The sequence below is a fragment of the Scyliorhinus canicula genome, chromosome 7, assembly GCF_902713615.1.
Source record: "Scyliorhinus canicula chromosome 7, sScyCan1.1, whole genome shotgun sequence".
Classification (NCBI taxonomy): Eukaryota; Metazoa; Chordata; class Chondrichthyes; order Carcharhiniformes; family Scyliorhinidae; genus Scyliorhinus; species Scyliorhinus canicula.
In genome coordinates, this window is record NC_052152.1 from 205533594 (window position 1) to 205553072 (window position 19479).

Here is a 19479-nt window from a genome sequence, read left to right on the forward strand (position 1 = left end):
AGTTTGATAAACCAAGAACAAAAGGATTCAGAAATAAAAAGGCTTACTATCAAGGGCTGCACAGTGGTTAGCACAGCTGCCTCGCAGCACCTGGGACCTGGGTTCGGTTCCGGCCTTGGGTGACTTATGTGGAGTTTGTATGTCCTCCCAATGTCTCCGTGGGTTTCCTCCCACAGTCTGAAGAAGTGCAGGTGACGTGGATTGGCCATGCTAAATTGCCCCGTAAGTGTTCAAAAGTAAGGTGGGATTATGGAGATAGGGTGGGGGAGCGGGCCTGGGTAGGGCACTCCTTCTGAGGGTCGGTGAGACTTGATGGGTCAAATAGCCTCCTTCTGCATTGTAAGGATTCTATGTCCTTTCCAATAACTGCTCACTCTCTATATCTCTGGAAACCTTGTTCAGATTTTGTTTCATGACCTTCCTTGGAAAGCTCTCTTGCACCCCCCCCCCCCCCTCTCTCAATTAAAAAAAACATTCTACAAAAGTTCTGCCTGACTTTCGTATGTACAACTCTGTCATTCTGGATTCACGTTCTTCGTTTTTGAATCGTTCGGATTGATCATCAGTAACTGGGTTTGAAACTCTATAGAACCCATGCTGATTACTAACCCCACAAGTGTGGTTATTTGAAACCGCTCTGCACTGCAGTGTTTAACCTTCAGCACAAACCCCACAGTATGGCAAATACTATTTTCAGCCCAGGCCTGTAGAGTTGGTTCAAATGAGCCAAAATTTAGTCAGTCTTATTCTGAAATTACTTACCAAACCTACCCAGAATTGTTTTGCTGCCTCATTGCTTATTTGTAAGCTCAGTGAGATGTACAGGTTGGAACAGTTAGACACTGTTTAACAAAATTGAAAACTTATGCTTTTGGAAGTTGAAACAAGCCTCAGAAAATGCAGCTGTAAAAACCATAAATGAAAAATGTGAGGACACATATTAGAATGTAAAGAAATTACTGGAAAGCCATCAACAGCCTATTTGATACTGAAGATGATCAGAGCCATTGTTCCTATCGACTGGTCAGCTAACCTTAACTGCAGCATTCTTGCCCATTATGTTTGCAGCCTCAAATGCTACTTCAGGACCTGAACAATCCTGGTTGACATTCCTGTGCAGTCAGAATGCAGCACTGGTTTTTGGATGCAATGTTAAACTGAGAAGGGCAGCATGGTAGCACAGTGGTTAGCATTGTTGATTCACAGCGCCAGGGTCCCAGGTTCGATTCCTGGCTTGGGTAACTGTCTGTGTGGAGCCTACACGCTCTCCCCGTGTCTGCGTGGGTTTCCTCCGGGTGCTCCGGTTTCCTCCCAGAAGTCCCGAAAGATGCGCTGTTAGGTGGATCGGACATTCTGAATTCTCCCTCCGTGTACCCAAACAGGCACCGGAATGTGGCGACTAGGGGATTTTCACAGTAACTTCATTGCAGTAAGCCTACTTGTGACAATAAAGATTATTATTAGATCAGTGTCTATCTGTTCCACTGGTTCAGATGGACATAAAAAGATCCCTTGGTGCTACTTGAAGAGCAACAATTTCCCCATGTGTTCCAGCCAACATTCCCCCGAAACCAACAAATGAAATGGTTATTATTTATCCTGTTTTCTGCCAGTTGTAGGATCATGCTGTGAGTAAACTGGTTGTTGCATTTACCAACATAAGTGCCTGTGTGTTCAAAGTCACTCTCTGCTCATGATTGCAGGACAAACCTCAATTTCAAAGCAGGATATAAATTAAGGCAAAGCTCATGATCTCTACCCAAGATTACCATATAAATTCAATTCTGCATTTCACGGTAAATTCTCATGAGCTAAAAGCGACACTGGTAAGAACACCCTAATCGTGTGATTGTTTCTAATAGTCATAAACAGATAATGACTGTTCACAATCATGTGATTTTTGTTTTAGACTAGCAATCCTGAGTGATGAGTTGAATTCCAGCTTTGTAGGCTGTGAAACTGAATTTGGTTGGCACCCAATATAATGACCAGAACTCGGGGACACAGTTTAAGAATAAAGGGTCTCCCATTAAGTTGGAGATGAGGTAAAACATTTTCTTCCCAGAGGGCATGAGTCTGTGGAATGTTGATCTCCAGAAAGTGGTGGAGAGGCAGGGCGATTGAATATTTTTATGGCAAAGGTATACAGATTCTTCACTAACAAAGGAGTCAAAGGGGATCGCAAGCTGCCAGGTTAGTGGCATTGAAACCACAATCAAATCAGCCATGATCTTATTGAATGGCGGAGCAAGTTTAAGGGGCCGAATGGCCTACTCCTGCTCCTAATTTGTATGTTTGTTAGCTGCGGTAGGTTGTAAAAACCCAATAACCTTATAGAAGGAGATTTTTGTTCCATGTAACTCCAATCCTATACTACATTGGCTGTGTCTTACTGCCCGCTGTGCAATACTGCATTGCTGGTGTAACTAGAACAAATTAAACAGAATCACTACCAATTGTGTAAAACAAACCATTGCTGGCCTGTTAAGGTAATACTTTAAACTTTAATAAATTATCAACAAATGCTGTTGTAGCTGACAGCATGTGTAGCTTCCAAAGATTATTCATAGTGAGAAGGTAGGTAGGGTGGGTAGGACACATGGATCAAAAGGAGCAGATTTGGTGGCTTATAGGTCATTTCCTAACTATTCTTGTGTTTTTAATTTAAGGGAAGGGATAAAGCACGGTTCGTCGCTATCATACCGAGTTTACTTTCACTCAACAGTATATGGGTTAACAGAATTGATCACAAAGGCATCTAAAAAAAAGTTACAAACCGCACAACATTGTTAATGGCAGTGTGGTAGCTGTAATCACACAGCACAAGGGCAGCACGGTGGTGCAATGGTTAGCACTGCTGCTTCACGGCGTCGAGGACCCAGGTTCGATCCCGGCCCCGGGTCACTGTCCATATGCAGTTTGCACATTCTTCCCGTGCCTGCGTGGGTCTCACTCCCACAAGGGTAGGTGAAGTGGCCACGCTAAATTGCCCCTTAATTAAGAATTGGGTACTCTAAATTTTTATATATATATATTATATATATATTTATATAAAAAAAAAAATCGCACAGCACCAACCTCCAGGTCAGCGTCCGAGTTGAAACTACCCCAGTCAACTGCTCTGAATGGACAAGTGTTATCTGTACTGAATCAGATTCAGAGATAGATAAGAGCAGAATGCAGGATCTGCGAATAATACAAGAGAAAGGAAAAACTGATCGCAGTCCCATTGATCATGGAATACATGCAGGGAACATTAGAACGGGGAAATAAAATGGGGTAGAATGCAAGATCCAACAATTAAACCGAAATGATACCTAGTTAATTTAATTTAATTTATACATTAGAACAAATTAAAACCTATTAGAGAGCGGTACCGTAAGACCATAAGAAGCAGGAAGAGGAGTTGGCCGCCTTGAGGCTGCTCCTCCATTCAATAGGATCAATGGAAACTCAGGAATTTGTTTTTGTAAACAGATAATACAGCTTAAATGAATATCAGGCAGGGATAAACCTCCCAAATGTTAAGCAACGGTGGCAAGCTGTTACCTGCAAACATTGGATTAACCCACATTCACCATGACCAACGAAAAAAAGAGCAGGGACTGAATTCGACATCCAGCACTGCAAAGGTAAAGTACGCAGGAGTCTCCCCACATTGAATGCTGCAAAAAGAAAGTATGCAGCATCTGGACTGCATCAAATCCTAACACAGTGTCAGTTGCTGAATCTCTCTCCCATTAGAAGGCGCTGAATTTAAACACTGTCAAGGGTGTAAACCCATTGAACGCGGACATGGTGCCTGGAACTGAACCTCATCCAATGCTGAACACTTCGAACTCACAAGAATCCCAAATACAATGTTCTGGAAATAACTTTATTAATAATTGTAACGATGAAAATAAAGTTACAATACTGAAAATAACAAAAAAAAACATTTATACAGAAAATATACAGGTGTGAGGAAATCAGAAACTACCCACTGTAAAAATCAGCTCCAGAAGGGAAGATACTAAATAAAAGTCAAACCCGAAATGCACACAGAGAAGCGGAGTAATTATTCTCTGATGCAGAATTACCTGCAAATTTTATACCTCCAAATAACACCAGGTTTCATACCTCTGCTTATGTTTCAAGCCATTGTTTCAAGGTCATACTTGTGAGATAAAGTAGCATGTATGACGGAATAGAAAAAAAAAACTTCAAGCATTTTAATTTATAAACTATTAAAGGGCAAATATGTAGTCAAACAGTCACGCTGTTGCTTTAAGGGGACACCATACTTGTTAAATTCTCCAAACCTCTATTGCCTAAATGCATAGTGCTATTAAAACCTATGATATTGTCAAGTCTGCGTCCAATTCTAGGGATGTTGTCATGCATGAGAGGAAGTCAATTTATCATTAAATGAAAGTCTTGGGTGTAGACAGTTCTGAAAGTAGTGTCTAACAGTGACAGGTCACAAGTCCTATCCTGGAAAAGCTACAATATGATGGAATACCATCATATTATGCCATAAATATCTAAAATAATTTTTTTTAAAGGTAATGAAAGTATAAACAAGGCAAGTTCATGTTAAATTACACCTCTTTCAGGAGTGTTGGCTACCACGCGGACAGACATTTCAAATTGAATGGACTCACCTTTAAACCACGAAGCTGCTCCGGTTGTTTCAATATCAGCCAAAAATCAAAACCTTGAAGCTAAGACTGCTCAATCTATTTAAGTTCTTAAGAAGTTCAAATGAAACTGCTTCCCCTTTAACGTGCAAAGACATCTGGAGGTTGATTGCCACTTTCAGTATTGGGCTCATAACACCAAACACTGGGGCAGTTCCTATAGTGAACTGCTTCTGAAAGTATCATCCTGCATAGCGAACCAATTTTCTAAAATCACGTTACAGTTTGTAACGATCATTTATTCTGTTTTCAGAACTTATTTTAATTAGTGGGTGTAGAAAGTCACATGATACCAAACGGTGACTATACTGCTACAATGTCGATTATGACCATGTGAGATTTATAGATTCCACTCGCTACCGTGTGCACTGAGAAGATGCTACTTACATACTTAATGTGGTTAAGTATTAGTGTGTAAATGCCACAAAGCACTGGGAGGTGCATGTGCACCTGTGGTTGTTGCTTCAGACATCTCACCTGTACTGTTGGCTAAGGTGGGAGGAATCGAAGAGGAAGAGGTGTAGAGTTGAAGCCACGTTACTTCTGCATGTGGCCTCTCTCTCCCACCCCCCCCAAACTAAGTTGATATTACACCCACTTGCAGTCAGTTTTAAGGTATTCAGCCTGGATTCCCACAAATGGTGGTAGGTGAGGGGTGTCAAATAGTGGGCTCTCACACACAATGGGAAGCGGGATGGTGAGCCGTCACAATTGGTGCAAAAAAACTCGAAAACAGGGGATGAAATTGGAGAGCCAATTCCGTTCCAAAAAATAGTGCTGCCACCATACATGGACATGAGTATACCATGGAGCGGTGTGTTCGTATAGTGTGTATGCATTACAGCAGTGTTGCCAGGTTATCTATGACTGTTTTAGTTGTTGTTTAACTTGCATTTTGCTACTCATGTTTCTAAATAATCTGCTCTTACCTGGGCCCTCAAAAGGTAATAATTTGGAGGGAATCGGGTCATTAGCAGCAAGTGGAATTAGATAGAGGTCCTTGATGTGCCTGGCGTTATTTGCCACCACGCCGAAGCGTCCCCGGCTGTTGAAGTAGGAATAGAGCGAGATGTAGGTGACTTCCTCTTCCTCCGTGGCTGGGTGAAAACGAATCAGACAGACTTCCTGTATTTGTCATGGTAAGAAACAAAAACAAAAAACACTTAAAACAAATGCTAGACTGCAATTATAGTTCTAACAGTAGCTACATCATCACAAGGATAGCCCTTCCCCACCCAATCTCAATATTTGCATACAGGACGCTGCGGGGGAGGGAGTGGAGGCAGAGGATCAGGATGTCATCCAGCTACTTGAGCCTGTTCCATCATTCAACAAAAGCATGGGTGATTTTCACCTCAGCTTAAGTTCCTCGCCAAAATATGTTTGTTGGGACAGCACTGCTGGACACACACCTGCACACTCACACAAAAAGAATGGGAATGTGCCCTGCGGAATGAGCATGCCATTGACAAGTCAAATCCTCTCAATTAAACACAAATTCACCCAAGTTGTTCTTTTAGCACTGTTTGCCCATATAGGATGTGCGGTGGAGAGTTTTCGTGGTCGAGACTTGAAGACACAGATCTAAATTTTGAGTGTTGAATTAATTCTTGAAGTTATTCCAAGCTTACCCCCAATACATTTTCTCTAACAGTCTTGTTCATCAGTAGCTTATTTCACCAGTAGCAAGCAATATTCAACCAGTAAAATCCTATGGGCATTCCCAGATTTGGGTGAGAAAGGAAAAGAAAATGGACACATACAACTTTCAGTCAGGGAGTCTTGTGCTCCAGTGACCCGTTTGACTAAAATGATTGTTCTGATGCTGCACAAACAGCTCTGCCCCATTTTTCACAATGCAGTGGCCCACTCAACACCATCCTCTTCATTACTTCAACTACCAATATAAGTCTTTGGCTCTCCGTACAGTCTTTGGGCTCACAAATATTTTAAAGCAACTCAAAGCCTTCCAAAAGGCCGTAACAATATTTGTCCCCATATGCGGCCACTTACCTCTGAACGGGTACATCCCTTTAAATGTGACAGCCGTTTAATGGTTACAGGCTCATGAATTTCAGTGGCCTTCTATGCCATTGTATTCTATGCACCAGTCCTAAGTGGCAGAGGTCACATATTTAATTGATATGCATGGGTTGGTTTTGATAGATTTTGGGGTAGTCAGCTCCATTTGGACCTCGCACAGAAGCCCCAGGAACTTGGTAGCCAGGATGACTGAATCGGTTTGGCATTATTTCATCCAGTTTGCAAAAGTTTGAATCTCATTAAATTGCTTAAGTCACAGATTGAATTGAAATAGAAATTTGGAAGAGTTGCTACAGTTTACAGTACATACTGATAACAAGCTACTCCTGTGAAGCACCTTGGAATGTTTCATATTGTCATATAAATGTAAATATATGTCAACCAATGTCAAAAATCAACCAAGACTGCTTTCATATGTTACAACTTTTCAGACCCATATTTCAATAATCTCATGAAATCACTCAGTAGCTTTGTTATCTACCTCAGTACACACTTATTAATTATTGCTTGAGAAAGCCAGTTTGGCCCTTAAGGGACTCAAGCATATTTCTACTCCATTTTTTTGACAACAGTTCCACAAGTAAACCTACTGTTTTGGTTTCACAACAGTATTCTCATGCAGTCAAACACTGCATACATGCATGTATTTGAAATCATTATCCTTAGGAATCCAGTATTCATTAATCGCTGGTGGGAGAACATTTGCGACAGATGTATGCAGATAAACACACACACGGGAACTTGTCAGAGACAATAGTTCTGGTCATTTTTTCTTAAAAGTGTTTAGAATTTTGGGCACTCATTTGGAATATATTATTCCGAAGAGCATTCTTTATGTTCTCCAATTCTAGTAAAAAAGCTGTTTCATCACGAAAACTGTTGACAAACACTTGCACTAAGAGGGCTACAAAATGCACCCTAGCTACAAAGCTGAGATCAGGTATTTACAACGGAATCAGAGGGAAGAAATTCTGCTGTCAAGTGGGATTTACAATCTGACCCGCAGTTGCAATATGCTGTTAAATGTAGCTATTCTGTCAGGTCAAATTTAGCTCTACTGTCACAGTAACTGGGTAATTTTAAAGAACTTACTTAGCAAATCTGCTATTGGCAATCTCTTATTACAAAGGTACCAGTACTGTCGCAACCTCAAATCAGTGCACTAGTTTCTATAAACAGAAACAGTGGAAGAGATGATGTGAACAGAATGCGTTTGGCTGACTGGGTTTGTCAGAAACGTCTGTCCAGAAATTGTTGAATGGATAATTTTATCAGCTGAAAAGTCAGACTAACACACTTGCAACAAAAAGGTGAAATATTATATTTATGGCTACATTTTGCTGCATGACAGATTAAATTTAAGAACTAACTATAAATACGTGCAAATCCCCAATTACTAATCCTGAAGTGAAAGCAAAACGTAATGAATTTTACATAACAATTGTTTTAATAGATAACTATGACACTGACAAAATCACAGCACAATACCTTGGAGAGAGATGACTTCAGTTTTCCTACGTAATCCCAGACTGTGTGGGGTGAAATCCTGCCACCAATATGAATTGTATCTGGCAAATCCTAAGTATACACACAAATAGTTATAATTTTTTTTAAATGCGAAAAAACAAAATAATAAACTCTGCACTACAATCAGGGTAGTTTAGAGCAGACAAAAATAAAGTTTTAATTTGCTAAAAATGCTAAGATGAGTTGAGGTTGGCACAGAATCGCAGGTAGAAAACTCAAACAGGAAGACAGGTGAAGACCTTTACTAAAACCAAGCACAAAATGTGCAGCACGTGTGAAAATTTCCCTCCTCCGCTCACCTCATACCAACATTAAATCTCAGGCGACTGGAATTATGTAAATTAGTCAATATTTATCAGCTGTACAAATTCCTGCTTTTTAGTGACTAATAAAAAGTAGAAAATTCTCTCTCAAAATTGATGACAATGGCTAATGCAGATGTGATTAAAGACAACATTTTGTTTTGGTTTCCTGGTGACATCAAAATGTGCAACGGCATTATTTTAAATCAGAATTGAGAATAATCAATTGAGGCATACGTAAAGTGAAGTGATTCAAGAATACGGTTAATCACTTTACAATTACTTTTTAAATGATTAGCCATGTCTTTTCTTCCCTCTTAGGGCCATTTTGCAATAATTTAGTTTTAAACTTGCAATACAAGAAACATATTTAATGTCGTAATTTCTAAAGATCCTATCAGGCTTCCAAACTCCACATTCTGTACTTCAAAACTAACATGCAGAAAATATTTTAATAAATAACCTGAACATGGTTAAATATTATTTTAAATCACTACACTTCCAAAGACCTGGGAAATATCAAAGTTTGAACAGTTACGTCTCATTTGCTGCTACACCTTGCCAGCAAGAAAATGAAGAGAGTTTTTTAAAACACAGGTTGGTGTTGAAAGCCACACAGGAACTGCACTTTAATCATTTCCTGGACCTTGTCTTGTATGCTATCCCAAACACAAGTCAGATGCACTAAATATATATCACTTGTGATATATGAAAATTAAAACTCAGTGTCCAGTTTCCACATTTAATTACACATTAAGTATAAACATGATTCATGGCTGTTCCTGCGCATTGTGGTAAATATCCTTAAAGTGTCATCGGTCTCCTCAGCTCGCAGAAAAGTGGAAGAGTTCACTTGTGTTTAATGTGTGTGCCCTATCATTATTGGTCCTAAAATTTTAAACAGGATCCAATTCCCATCCCAGCTCCCGTCTTCCCAGTTCTCAGTGCGAATTACACCTGCTAGGAATTAAATATAATCGTAAAACTAGCAGTTTGCAGACTGAATAACGCTCTCGCTATAGGGCTGGTTTAGCTCAGTGGGCTAGACAGTTGGTTTGTGATGCAGAACAAGGCCAGCAATGAGGGTTCAATTCCCATACCAGCTTACCCAAACAGGCGTCGGAATGTGGCAACTAGGGGCTTTTCACAGTAACTTCATACTTGTGACAATAAAAGATTATTATCATTACAAATTGATGCAGGAGTTCTCTCAGAGCCAGCATACTCATTTAATTTCCAGACATCATTTCCAGCAGGAATAGCGAGGTAGCAGTCAGGAGTGGGAACTTTTGCAGATTTATTTCTGGCCCAGCCTTGTAACATCGAGTATTCTGCTTGAGTAGGTATCTCAGCCCAGAGTACTCAGAAAAGCTTAGCATACGATGGAATTTGGTTGTGATAGCATTCATTGTTCCATGTCTAGATCATCATCTAGGCCTAAGCCAAAGGTGAGTCAATTCAGTAAAAGTGCTGCTTGTGAAATTTTACACCAATGAGTCAATGCCATCTGTAAAATTCAGATGGTGGGAGTGAAAAAGAAAAATGTTTCTTACCTCTAGGAGATAATCAATAGATCCAGAGACTGGATAAGCTTTAGTGACAAACTTTGCTACACCATGCATATTGATAAACCCTTTCCAAATTGCATCCAGGTTAGAGAGGAACAATGAAGTATCTAATTCTGCTGGAGTCTTTGCCTCTGAAACCCTGTAACAGAAAGTGTGAGTCAGGCAAACCTGATACAGCAGCAACACTACCTCAAAGTGCCTATTTGGTGGAACATTTACCCAGAGTCCACATCCCTGAATAATTTCACATTCGGTTAGATATGAAGTATTTTTGTAACATTCAGGTTAGATGTTCAAACAATGGCATTTGTTTGTCTTTAAAAATGCTGAGTCAATAGGGATTTGATGTGCCAGTGAATCACTAACCTGCCTTTTCTTTCCAAATGTTGATTAGCACATAGGAACAGCTGAATAAAAAAACAAGACGAAGGTCCATCTAGTTCACCTTCTATCATCCTGACAGCCACATGACATAACGATAATGGAGTTGTTGGTTAAACATAGCAATCAATTTCTCAATTCATCTACAACAAAGGTGAGGAAAATCCAAGTGGATTATGAAACTGACAGCATCAGGTGTAACAATGGTTTTGCATTCTGCCTGATTTTCCTCTCCACTGAAATGGGGAGCAATAGCAGGCAAGGTGCAACCCAGATGTTTCACCCAATCTCCTAGGATTCTTGTCTTGCGAGGTCAGAATTAACTCCATTGTTTCTGCAGGTAAGTTTTGAATTTACCCAACTTTCAAGTGCAGGCCATGTCCTTTTGTAGTGGATGAGGTGAAATAGTTTGCAACAATCTAAGTTATTCAATCCATTTCGAATCTTAAAAATAGCAATCATATCACCTCTCAACCTGGTTTTATCCAGTGAGTACATGCCCAATTTCCAATGTTGTCCCTCCAACTCCAATTCCTCCAGTCATCCTGGTTTGCTTTCTGTATTTTTTAAAAGAACTTTAATATCAGGGTCCTGTAGCCACCATAACTGTTTACAATATTGTACATTCAGTGCAATTATTGATAAAATAGCAGGTTTGCTTCACTATATTGCCTCAATGTTGGCTGTTTAATATTTCTCGACAACTGATTTTCTTTACTCAATGCTCTCAAGCATTGTTGCAACAGCTTCAATTGTCAATCAGGATTCCAATACCTCTAATGCACACGCGCATCATTGCCTTTCCATTTCAGTAATAGTTCTTCCTCATGGACATGTTGTTTGCATTTCTCTATATTAAATTGCATAGATCATAGAATTTACAGTGCAGAAGGAGGCCATTCGGCCCATCGAGTCTGCACCGGCTCTTGGAAAGAGCACCCTACCCAAGGTCCACACCTCCACCCATCCCCATAATCTCACCCAACACTAAGGGCAATTTTGGACACTATGGGCAATTAAGCATGGCCAATCCACCTAACCTGCACATCTTTGAACTGTGGGAGGAAACCGGAGCACCCGGAGGAAACCCACGCGCACACGGGGAGAATGTGCAGACTCCGCACAGACAGTGACCCAGCGGGGAATCGAACCTGGGACCCTAAAGATGTGAAGCAATTGTGCTATCCACAATGCTACTGTGCTACCCTGGCCATCTGTCTGTACAATTCCCAAATCCTCCTGTAATGTATCCTGTGCAGTTTTACAGTCTGCCATGTTCATTGCATCTGCAAATTTAGCCAGTATGCTTGTAGCTCCTAACCCCAGATTATTTATAAAGGTGTTAAATAAGAGGCATCAAAACAGGCCCAGGAGCGATCCCCCTGCCAATATTCTCTTTGGCTGACCACAACCCACTGCTCGAGTGTGGCGAGAGTACTATGTTTGGAAGGAACAGGTTCTCTCAGCTCTCCACTACCGGGCTTTTCTAGATTGGCAAGATCTGTCCTTCATGAATCCATATTGACTACCTTTTATGGTGATTTTTATCCAGATTTTCCATATCATCTTCAGCAAGGGTTTCAATAGGTTTGCATGAAATGGAGGTCAAACCCACTGGCTTGTCATATCCTGGATTACTTTTTCTACCTTTTTTAATTGAATGGTTTCCCTATGTAGAAAGATAGGAGTAAGAAACCCCCTGGAACCATTCAATTAGATCATGGTTCCCAACACAATCTATTGGTGGATCCCCTTAAAGTCATAAATTTAAATCCACCCATGGTCTTGCCTCATCTCAAATCTCTTCCAGCCTAATTCTCCCAAACTCTCCATTACCCTGGTTTCCTCTGTAACCACGCATCCCTCACCCCACGGCATCCATGTCTTCAGCTGTCTCGGCACCAAGTCTCTGGAATTCCTTCCCTAAAATGCTCAGCCTCTCTATCCTTCTTTAAAACCCTCCTTAAAATCAACTTCTTTCCCCAACTTCTGATCATCCCACTTCATTTTCTTTGGCTTGGCATCATGCTTCAGTGAAGTTGTTGTTGGAACGGTTGATTTGTCCCAATTGGTAGTTAGCCAGCAGAAACAGGTGCATTGTATTGTTGCCAGGCCTAACTTTGGAATGGTCATCAGACAACTGAAATATTTGCTTCAATGTGGAGTGTACAACATGCAAAGGAGATTTGCTGATTTTTTTCCTCATTGGTACATTCTGGTTGAGAGGAGAACGCTTTCCCCACACTGTTCAGGAACATAAACTTCCCTCCTCCCAATGAGCAATCATTACACAGTTCATTGCATTTATAGCAAGCACATTCCTATCAATCAAGTTTTCTCTGTCTGGAAAAACTTGAGTTTGACATTGTTGAGCAGTTGGCCTGGAGTACAGTTCTGGGCACCATATCTTAGGAAGGATATGTTAGCTTTGGAGGGAATGCAGCATAGATTTACCAGCATGATACCTGAACTTCCAAAGATTAAATTAGGAGATGGGATTACACAGACTATGGCTATATTTGTGAAATTTATGAGGTTAAAGGGTGATTTTATTGAAGTTTAAGATACTAAAGAACTTATAAAATAGACAGAAACTATTTCTGCTCATTGGTCAATCCAGGACTAGCAGCATAAACTAAAAATTGGAGCCGGAGCTTTCAGGATTGAAATTAGGAAACATTTGTACACACAAAGGGGAGACTTTGCTCAATCAGTTGAGAGTGATTGACTTTGTTATCAAAAGACATTAAGGTATATGGAACAAAAGCACACGGAGTTAGGTTACAGATCAGCCATAATCACGTGAAATCGTGCCGTGGATTTAAGGGGTTAAATAGCCTATCCCTGTTCCTATTTTCAGACATCTTGTATTCTGAAAAGTGTTGGCAATAATATTCAAGTGGGGAAGTATTTTAACTGTTCAGATGAGTTAATCCAAATCTTACATGTTGAGTTTCAGTCAGACAGGGATTTTAGGATGGAGGCAAAAAAGTAGATATGAGAAATTGTTCTTAATATGAATTCAACAGAAGAAATTAGTTTGGATAGATTAAGTGAAACCAATTAGGATTTCAGGCTGGCCCCCTATCCAGCCCCACCATTCCACGCCGCCGTATCACCCCTACAGTATAAATCTGACCCCATTTCCAGTTCTCAATAGCTTTGACAAAGGGTCATCAAGACTCGAAACGTTAGCTCCCTTCTCTCTCCACAGATACGGTCAGACCTGCTGAGATTGTCCAATATTTTGTTTTTGCTTCAGGCTGTTGTGTCGAGTTCGATTACAGCCCTTCTCCAGGGCAAAGGTTATCTGGTCTTTATTTCGAATTTCAGTGGTATTAAGTATCACATGTTTTACTGACTGTCTATGCTTGTTTCAATAATACAAGTAGCCAAAATGCTCTCGAGCTACAGCAATGTTTACAAATGGCTGGATGAACTGTTGTGCAGCACACACAACCACACTTCCTGTTTGAGAGCTACTTCCCCCCCACCCCCATTTTTGGGAATTGTTTTGTATGTAAGCCTGAATGTTGTGACTGGTGGATTTGGATTGCTTAAGTAGCTCCCTCCTTATGAATCTTACACACCTTACTGTTGATACGGTGTAGTTTTTCTCAGATGCAGTTGATGGTTTTGTCAGTATAGATTTGGGCGCTGCAGATGTCAAAATGGATTTTGGTGCCTCCTCCTCTTCAGCACCAAAAGTTCTCCTCATCGCTGACTCAGAAAATGTGGGACCAGCTGAATATACTGACAATATAGGCTTAGGGACAATGGAGGCGCTAAATGAAGAACCTACAGTGATGGATGCTCTATCTGTCCTGGCAACTCCAGTTGGATTATTTGCTGGTGATCTGAAGGAGTTGGTGACAGATTCTGAAGTAGATTGTGAAGTAACCGCATTGGTAGCCATAGAGACTACTGAAGGAGTGGGAAGAGAGGTCATTTCTTGGTTTGAAGCACGATTTTCTCCCCGTGCTGAAACAGTCACTGTCGCTTTGTCTTGTTCATGCTGACGTCTCACATCAGGCCTTGATTTCGTTTTTGGTTCTATTTTTTTGGTCACCACTTTCGGCTTCTTAGGTATTGGTTCATCTTCCGAGACTTGAACTTTTCCTAAAAGAGAATGTGCAAATCAATAAATGAATTAAAGGTCTGAGGTTAAGTTCAAAAAGACGTCGCTTGTGTTAGAGCTAACTGGCATTACTCCTAAAATAAATAGTCTGAATTTATGCCTATTTTACTGTCACTATATTCACTACACTTAAGTTCATAAGCAAGCTCGTTGATCTTCAGTAATGTTGCACAGAGACAAAATTTAATATAAATTAGAATTAGGCACAGGTAAGATTTGCTCATTAATTGTTGTTCCATATTAATTTGGGCGTCATTTGCTTGACCAGATCCTGGTCTTCAAAGCAGCGAAGAATTGGTACTCAAATCATTAGACATTATCCAACTTAACATGCAATTGTCTTGGCTATCTTTTGTTTTGTGAAATGAGGTAGTTGGATCTGCTTGGACTCTACTAAACACACAAGTCCTTCCAAAGTACTGAGTGTCAACTAATTATAAAGCAATATTGTAAGCATTAGATGCAACTTTCCAAGGACTTGCAAAGTGGCGGATCAGCTGTACATTATTTGTCTGCTATGAGGGGCCTTGCCAGATATGTAGGGCCTCAGAAGGTACAACCTTACAATTATTCAAACTTCTTTTTATTATGTCTCAGACTGTCTATTTATATCACTGCCCATATGCCTCCATAAGCAATTAGTTTGCAAGGTATTAGCTTACAATCCAATTAAACTACAAAAATGTTAGATTGTCGAAACACTGCTGAGCACTGAATATGGTTGCATTGGTCTCTACATGGCCAACCAACATCCAGACACCGGGTTACGTGATGTGGAATGCACTGCCTAAAAGCAGTGGTGGAAACAGATTCAACAGCAACTTTCAAAAGGAAATTGGATATACTTGAAAAGGAAAAACCTGCAGGTGTGCATGAAAGAGGAGTAATTGGCAGCTATTTCAAAGATTCAGCAGATAGGATGGGCCCAATAGCCTTCTACTGTGCTGCATAATCCTATGCATTCCATTGGCGTAAAGGCAATAGAGGCTGCACAATTCTGGTTTTGCTCACACGCCACGACTGCACAGTACCGTAGTGATGTAAATGTTAATGATGAATCCTAAAGCATGCTGTTTACCTGTACAAATTCTGCAGTTCAGATCAAACAGGTGAGCTCGGTGTTCGTCTGTCGTGTCCTTAAGCATGCTGCTGAAGATGTCAAGTAGGGGGTGGCTAGTCTTCTGTGCAGGGCGCATATCTTCCTGCTCCTAAGAAACACACAAACTTCAACTTAATTGAAAGACATTGAACAATAGTAAAAATAGAACAATGCACTTGCAACTACTATGGATCTCGCATATAAATCCAAATTGCAAACAAGCACAACCTAAAGCATATTTACTGGAGTAGAATATAGATCATTTCAACAGTCTACACCACATTTTTTTCTTTACACAGCGAGTTATGATCTTGAATTCACTGTTTGAAACGGTGGCAGAAACAGATTGAATAGTAACTTTCTAAACGTAATTGGATAAATACATAAAGGAAACAAATTGATAGAGCAATGGATTACTCTACTCATACCAAAGAGCTAGCATTGGTACGATGGCCTCCTTTTGTACAGCAAAATACTGTATTTAGGGAATATAGTAAATTAGGGTGCATTAGTTTTATCATTTTCAGTATTTCTAATCCATTTCCTCTACTGTATTCTGCAATCACCAGTTAATTGCGTTACTCAGGGTCTGTTTTGAGTGATTCAGTTCTGTTGAGTTCCAATGGCACTACTGTCCATTAAATTGTAGGTTGGGCAATAAATGCTGACTATGAAAGTGACCCCCATATCCTGACGCATGACGACAGAAATGAGCGATGTAATTTTTAAAAGAATCATTAATAAGTCGAATTCTGCCTTGCATTACATCCTTTAGCTCTGTTTGAAGTGAGCCAAGCAGAATATGCCATCAGTTGAACTCGAAACCTTTCTAGGTTACATGATAAATAACAAATTATATTTAACCCAGAATACAAATCATTTTTAGCATATTTTGAAAGCAATCTGATTAAAGACTTCACATGTTGAACCCCATCACAAACCAAAACCATCAGTATTTTTTTCTATCCACTAATCAATTTTATAACAGCGAGATCACAGAAGGAACGGAAAGGGAAAAAAATGAAGCAACATAGCAGTAGGCCATTCATTATTATGGGTGATCATCCAATTCAATAGCCTGTTCCTGCCTTTCCCCCAATAATCTTTGGCTCCCTTTGCCCTAAGAGCTAGATTTAACACTTGCTTGAAAACATACGTTTTTACATCAACTACTTTCCGTGGTAGTGAATTCCACAGACTCATCACTCTCTTTAGGGGCAGCACAGTAGCACAAGTGGATAGCACTGTGGCTTCACAGCGCCAGAATCCCAGGTTCGATTCCCCGCTGGGTCACTGTCTGTGCGGATCCGGTCTGCATGTTCTCATCGTGTCTGCTTGGGTTTCCTCCTGGGTGCTCCGGTTTCCTTCCACAGTCCAAAGACGTGCAGGTTAGGTGGATTGGTCATGATAAATTGCCCTTAGTGACCAAAAAGGTTAGGAGGGGTTATTGGGTTACGGGGATAGGGTGGAAGTGAGGGCTTAAGTGGGTCGGTGCAGACTCGATGGGCTGAATGGCCTCCTTCTGCACTGTAAATTCTATGTTCAATGTAAAGATGTTTATCCTCATCTCAGTCTGCGTGGGTTTCCTCTGGGTGCTCCGGTTTCCTTCCACAGTCCAAAGAAGTGCAAGTAGGTGGATTGGCCATGTTAAATTGCCCCTTAGTGTCCAAAAGGTTAGGTGGGGTTACGATGGAGGCATGGGCTTATGGTAATCTTTCCAAGGGCCGGTACAGACTCGATATGCTGAATGGCCGTTCTGTACTGTTGGGATGCTATGATTAAATGGTATACCCGATATCCTCAGGCTGACTGGTCTATAATTCCGTTTTCTCCCTACCACCCTTTTTAAATAATGGAGACACATCAGCTACCCTCCAACCTGTAGGAATTGTTCCAGAGTCTATAGAATCTTGGAAGATGACCACTAATGCATCCATTATCTCTAGGGCCATTTCCTTCAGTACTCTAGTGTGTAGATTATCAGGCCCTGGGGATTTATCAGCCTTCAATCCCATCAATGTCCAAACACCATTTGCCTGCTAATACCGATTTCCTTCAGTTCCTCCCTTTCACTAAAGATATTGTCTAAATCTGTGCCCAAAATATTGTATCTTTGAAGTTCGGCACTAATTTTGTTTTTGCTCCAGTCACTTCCAGCACTTAATTAATCTTTTGTCTGTTTATGATTATGTGGAACATCCTCCGATATGCCCCTATCTCAAATTCATTCAGCTTATCCAGTCTTTCTTTGTTGTCCATGTCCGCAAAGCATTTAACATAGAAGATAAGATGCAGCACCTCAGCATTCTTTTCCTAAGATTCAGTTTGTTTCTTTGATGTTAACACAGCCATCTGACAAAGCTGGCGTGGCTATGTCAATTCTCCTTTGCAACTCCCATCATTTGTGATAATCTACCCACGGTATGGGAAAACTTTCACATGTTCCAGAACTTCTCCATTTACTTCAATTTTCATTTCTGGGATTAGGTGTTTGATTATCATTGCTTTGGTCTTCTCCACATTCATTCTTAATCCATGTTTCTCACTCTGCTTGCAATTTCCTTCCTAAAGCTGCCACCAATGCAGTGTCATCTGCATATTTTGAGTTGTTGAGGTTCAACCAATGTTGCAACCTGGTCGATCATCGATGTCTCTGAAGATAGCTTCAATGTACAGATTGAACAGGTTTGGGCACAAATCCCTGGTTCACTCCACTTTTGATTGGGAAATTGTCGAACAAGCCACAATTAAGTCTCATCACTGCTTACTGATTCAATGTTGATTCTAAATTATCCGATCATTTGTCAATTTCTAGCTTGTTTAAGCACAGCATTATTTTCTGACTCAAATGCCTTCTCATGATCTGTAACGCATACTTGGTTACTTCCAAGTATCTTTCAATGACTACACTCAAGTTTAAAGTTTAAAAAAAAATTTAGATAACCAAATTAATTTTTTCCATTTAAGGGGCAATTTAGCGTAGCCAATGCACCTATCCTGCACGTCTTTGGGTTGTGGGGGCGAAACTCATACAAACACAGTGGGTTAGCCCTGCTGCCTCACGGCGCCGAGGTCCCATGTGGAGTTTGCACATTCTCCCCGTGTTTGCGTGGGTTTCGCCCCCACAACCCAAAGATGTGCAGGATAGGCAGATTGGCCACGCTAAATTGCCCCCTAATTGGAAATGAATTGGGCACTCTAAATTTTTTGTTAAAACAGCATGGCGTGTGACAAGCTTTCAACACAGGTCCACAATGAGATATTTATCAACCTTGAATTCAGGATTACTTGCAGGTGGCTTCAGGAATTTATTAAATAATCACAGATTAAAAGTGATACATACTTGAAAAATAACTGGAATATGCTTATAAAAGGATTTTAATATCAGGCGTGAATTTATAAATGGTCTCGGCACGTAGAGGAGCTGAGCAAGACTAGAATAGAATTACTACCGATCCCCATGTGCCCTAAATTCGTGTTGGTGGCAGAATTGTGAGCATTGATGATCTGCATCAGTGAGTGGTTTGCTTGGTTACTTCAGAGGGTATTAGAGAGTCAACCATATTGTGTGGACTGGAGTAATGTATAGACTAGGTGAGAAAGAAGTTCCCCTCTCTAAGATGAGAGAACCAGTTGGATTTTTCTAAGACAATTGAGCAGTCATTGTTATTATCATCAGTTCTCTCATCAGATATATGGAATTCCAGTTCAAAATATGAACTTTAACCTCTCTAGGGTTGCT

General features: G+C 40.5%; 1 protein-coding gene across 6 annotated transcripts in view; it reads right to left on the minus strand.

Annotated features, from left to right (window-relative positions):
• Positions 1-19479, minus strand: part of LOC119969738 (death-inducer obliterator 1-like) — a 188794-nt gene that overhangs the window by 11639 nt on the left and 157676 nt on the right. For all 6 annotated transcript variants that reach the window (XM_038803761.1, XM_038803758.1, XM_038803760.1 and 3 more), the window contains 5 exons: positions 15717-15846; positions 14091-14619; positions 10105-10258; positions 8211-8300; positions 5609-5804 (listed from right to left, as the gene is read on the minus strand). In XM_038803761.1, coding sequence (XP_038659689.1) covers positions 5609-5804; positions 8211-8300; positions 10105-10258; positions 14091-14619; positions 15717-15846 — 1099 coding nt within the window. The remainder of the gene's footprint in view (positions 1-5608; positions 5805-8210; positions 8301-10104; positions 10259-14090; positions 14620-15716; positions 15847-19479) is intronic.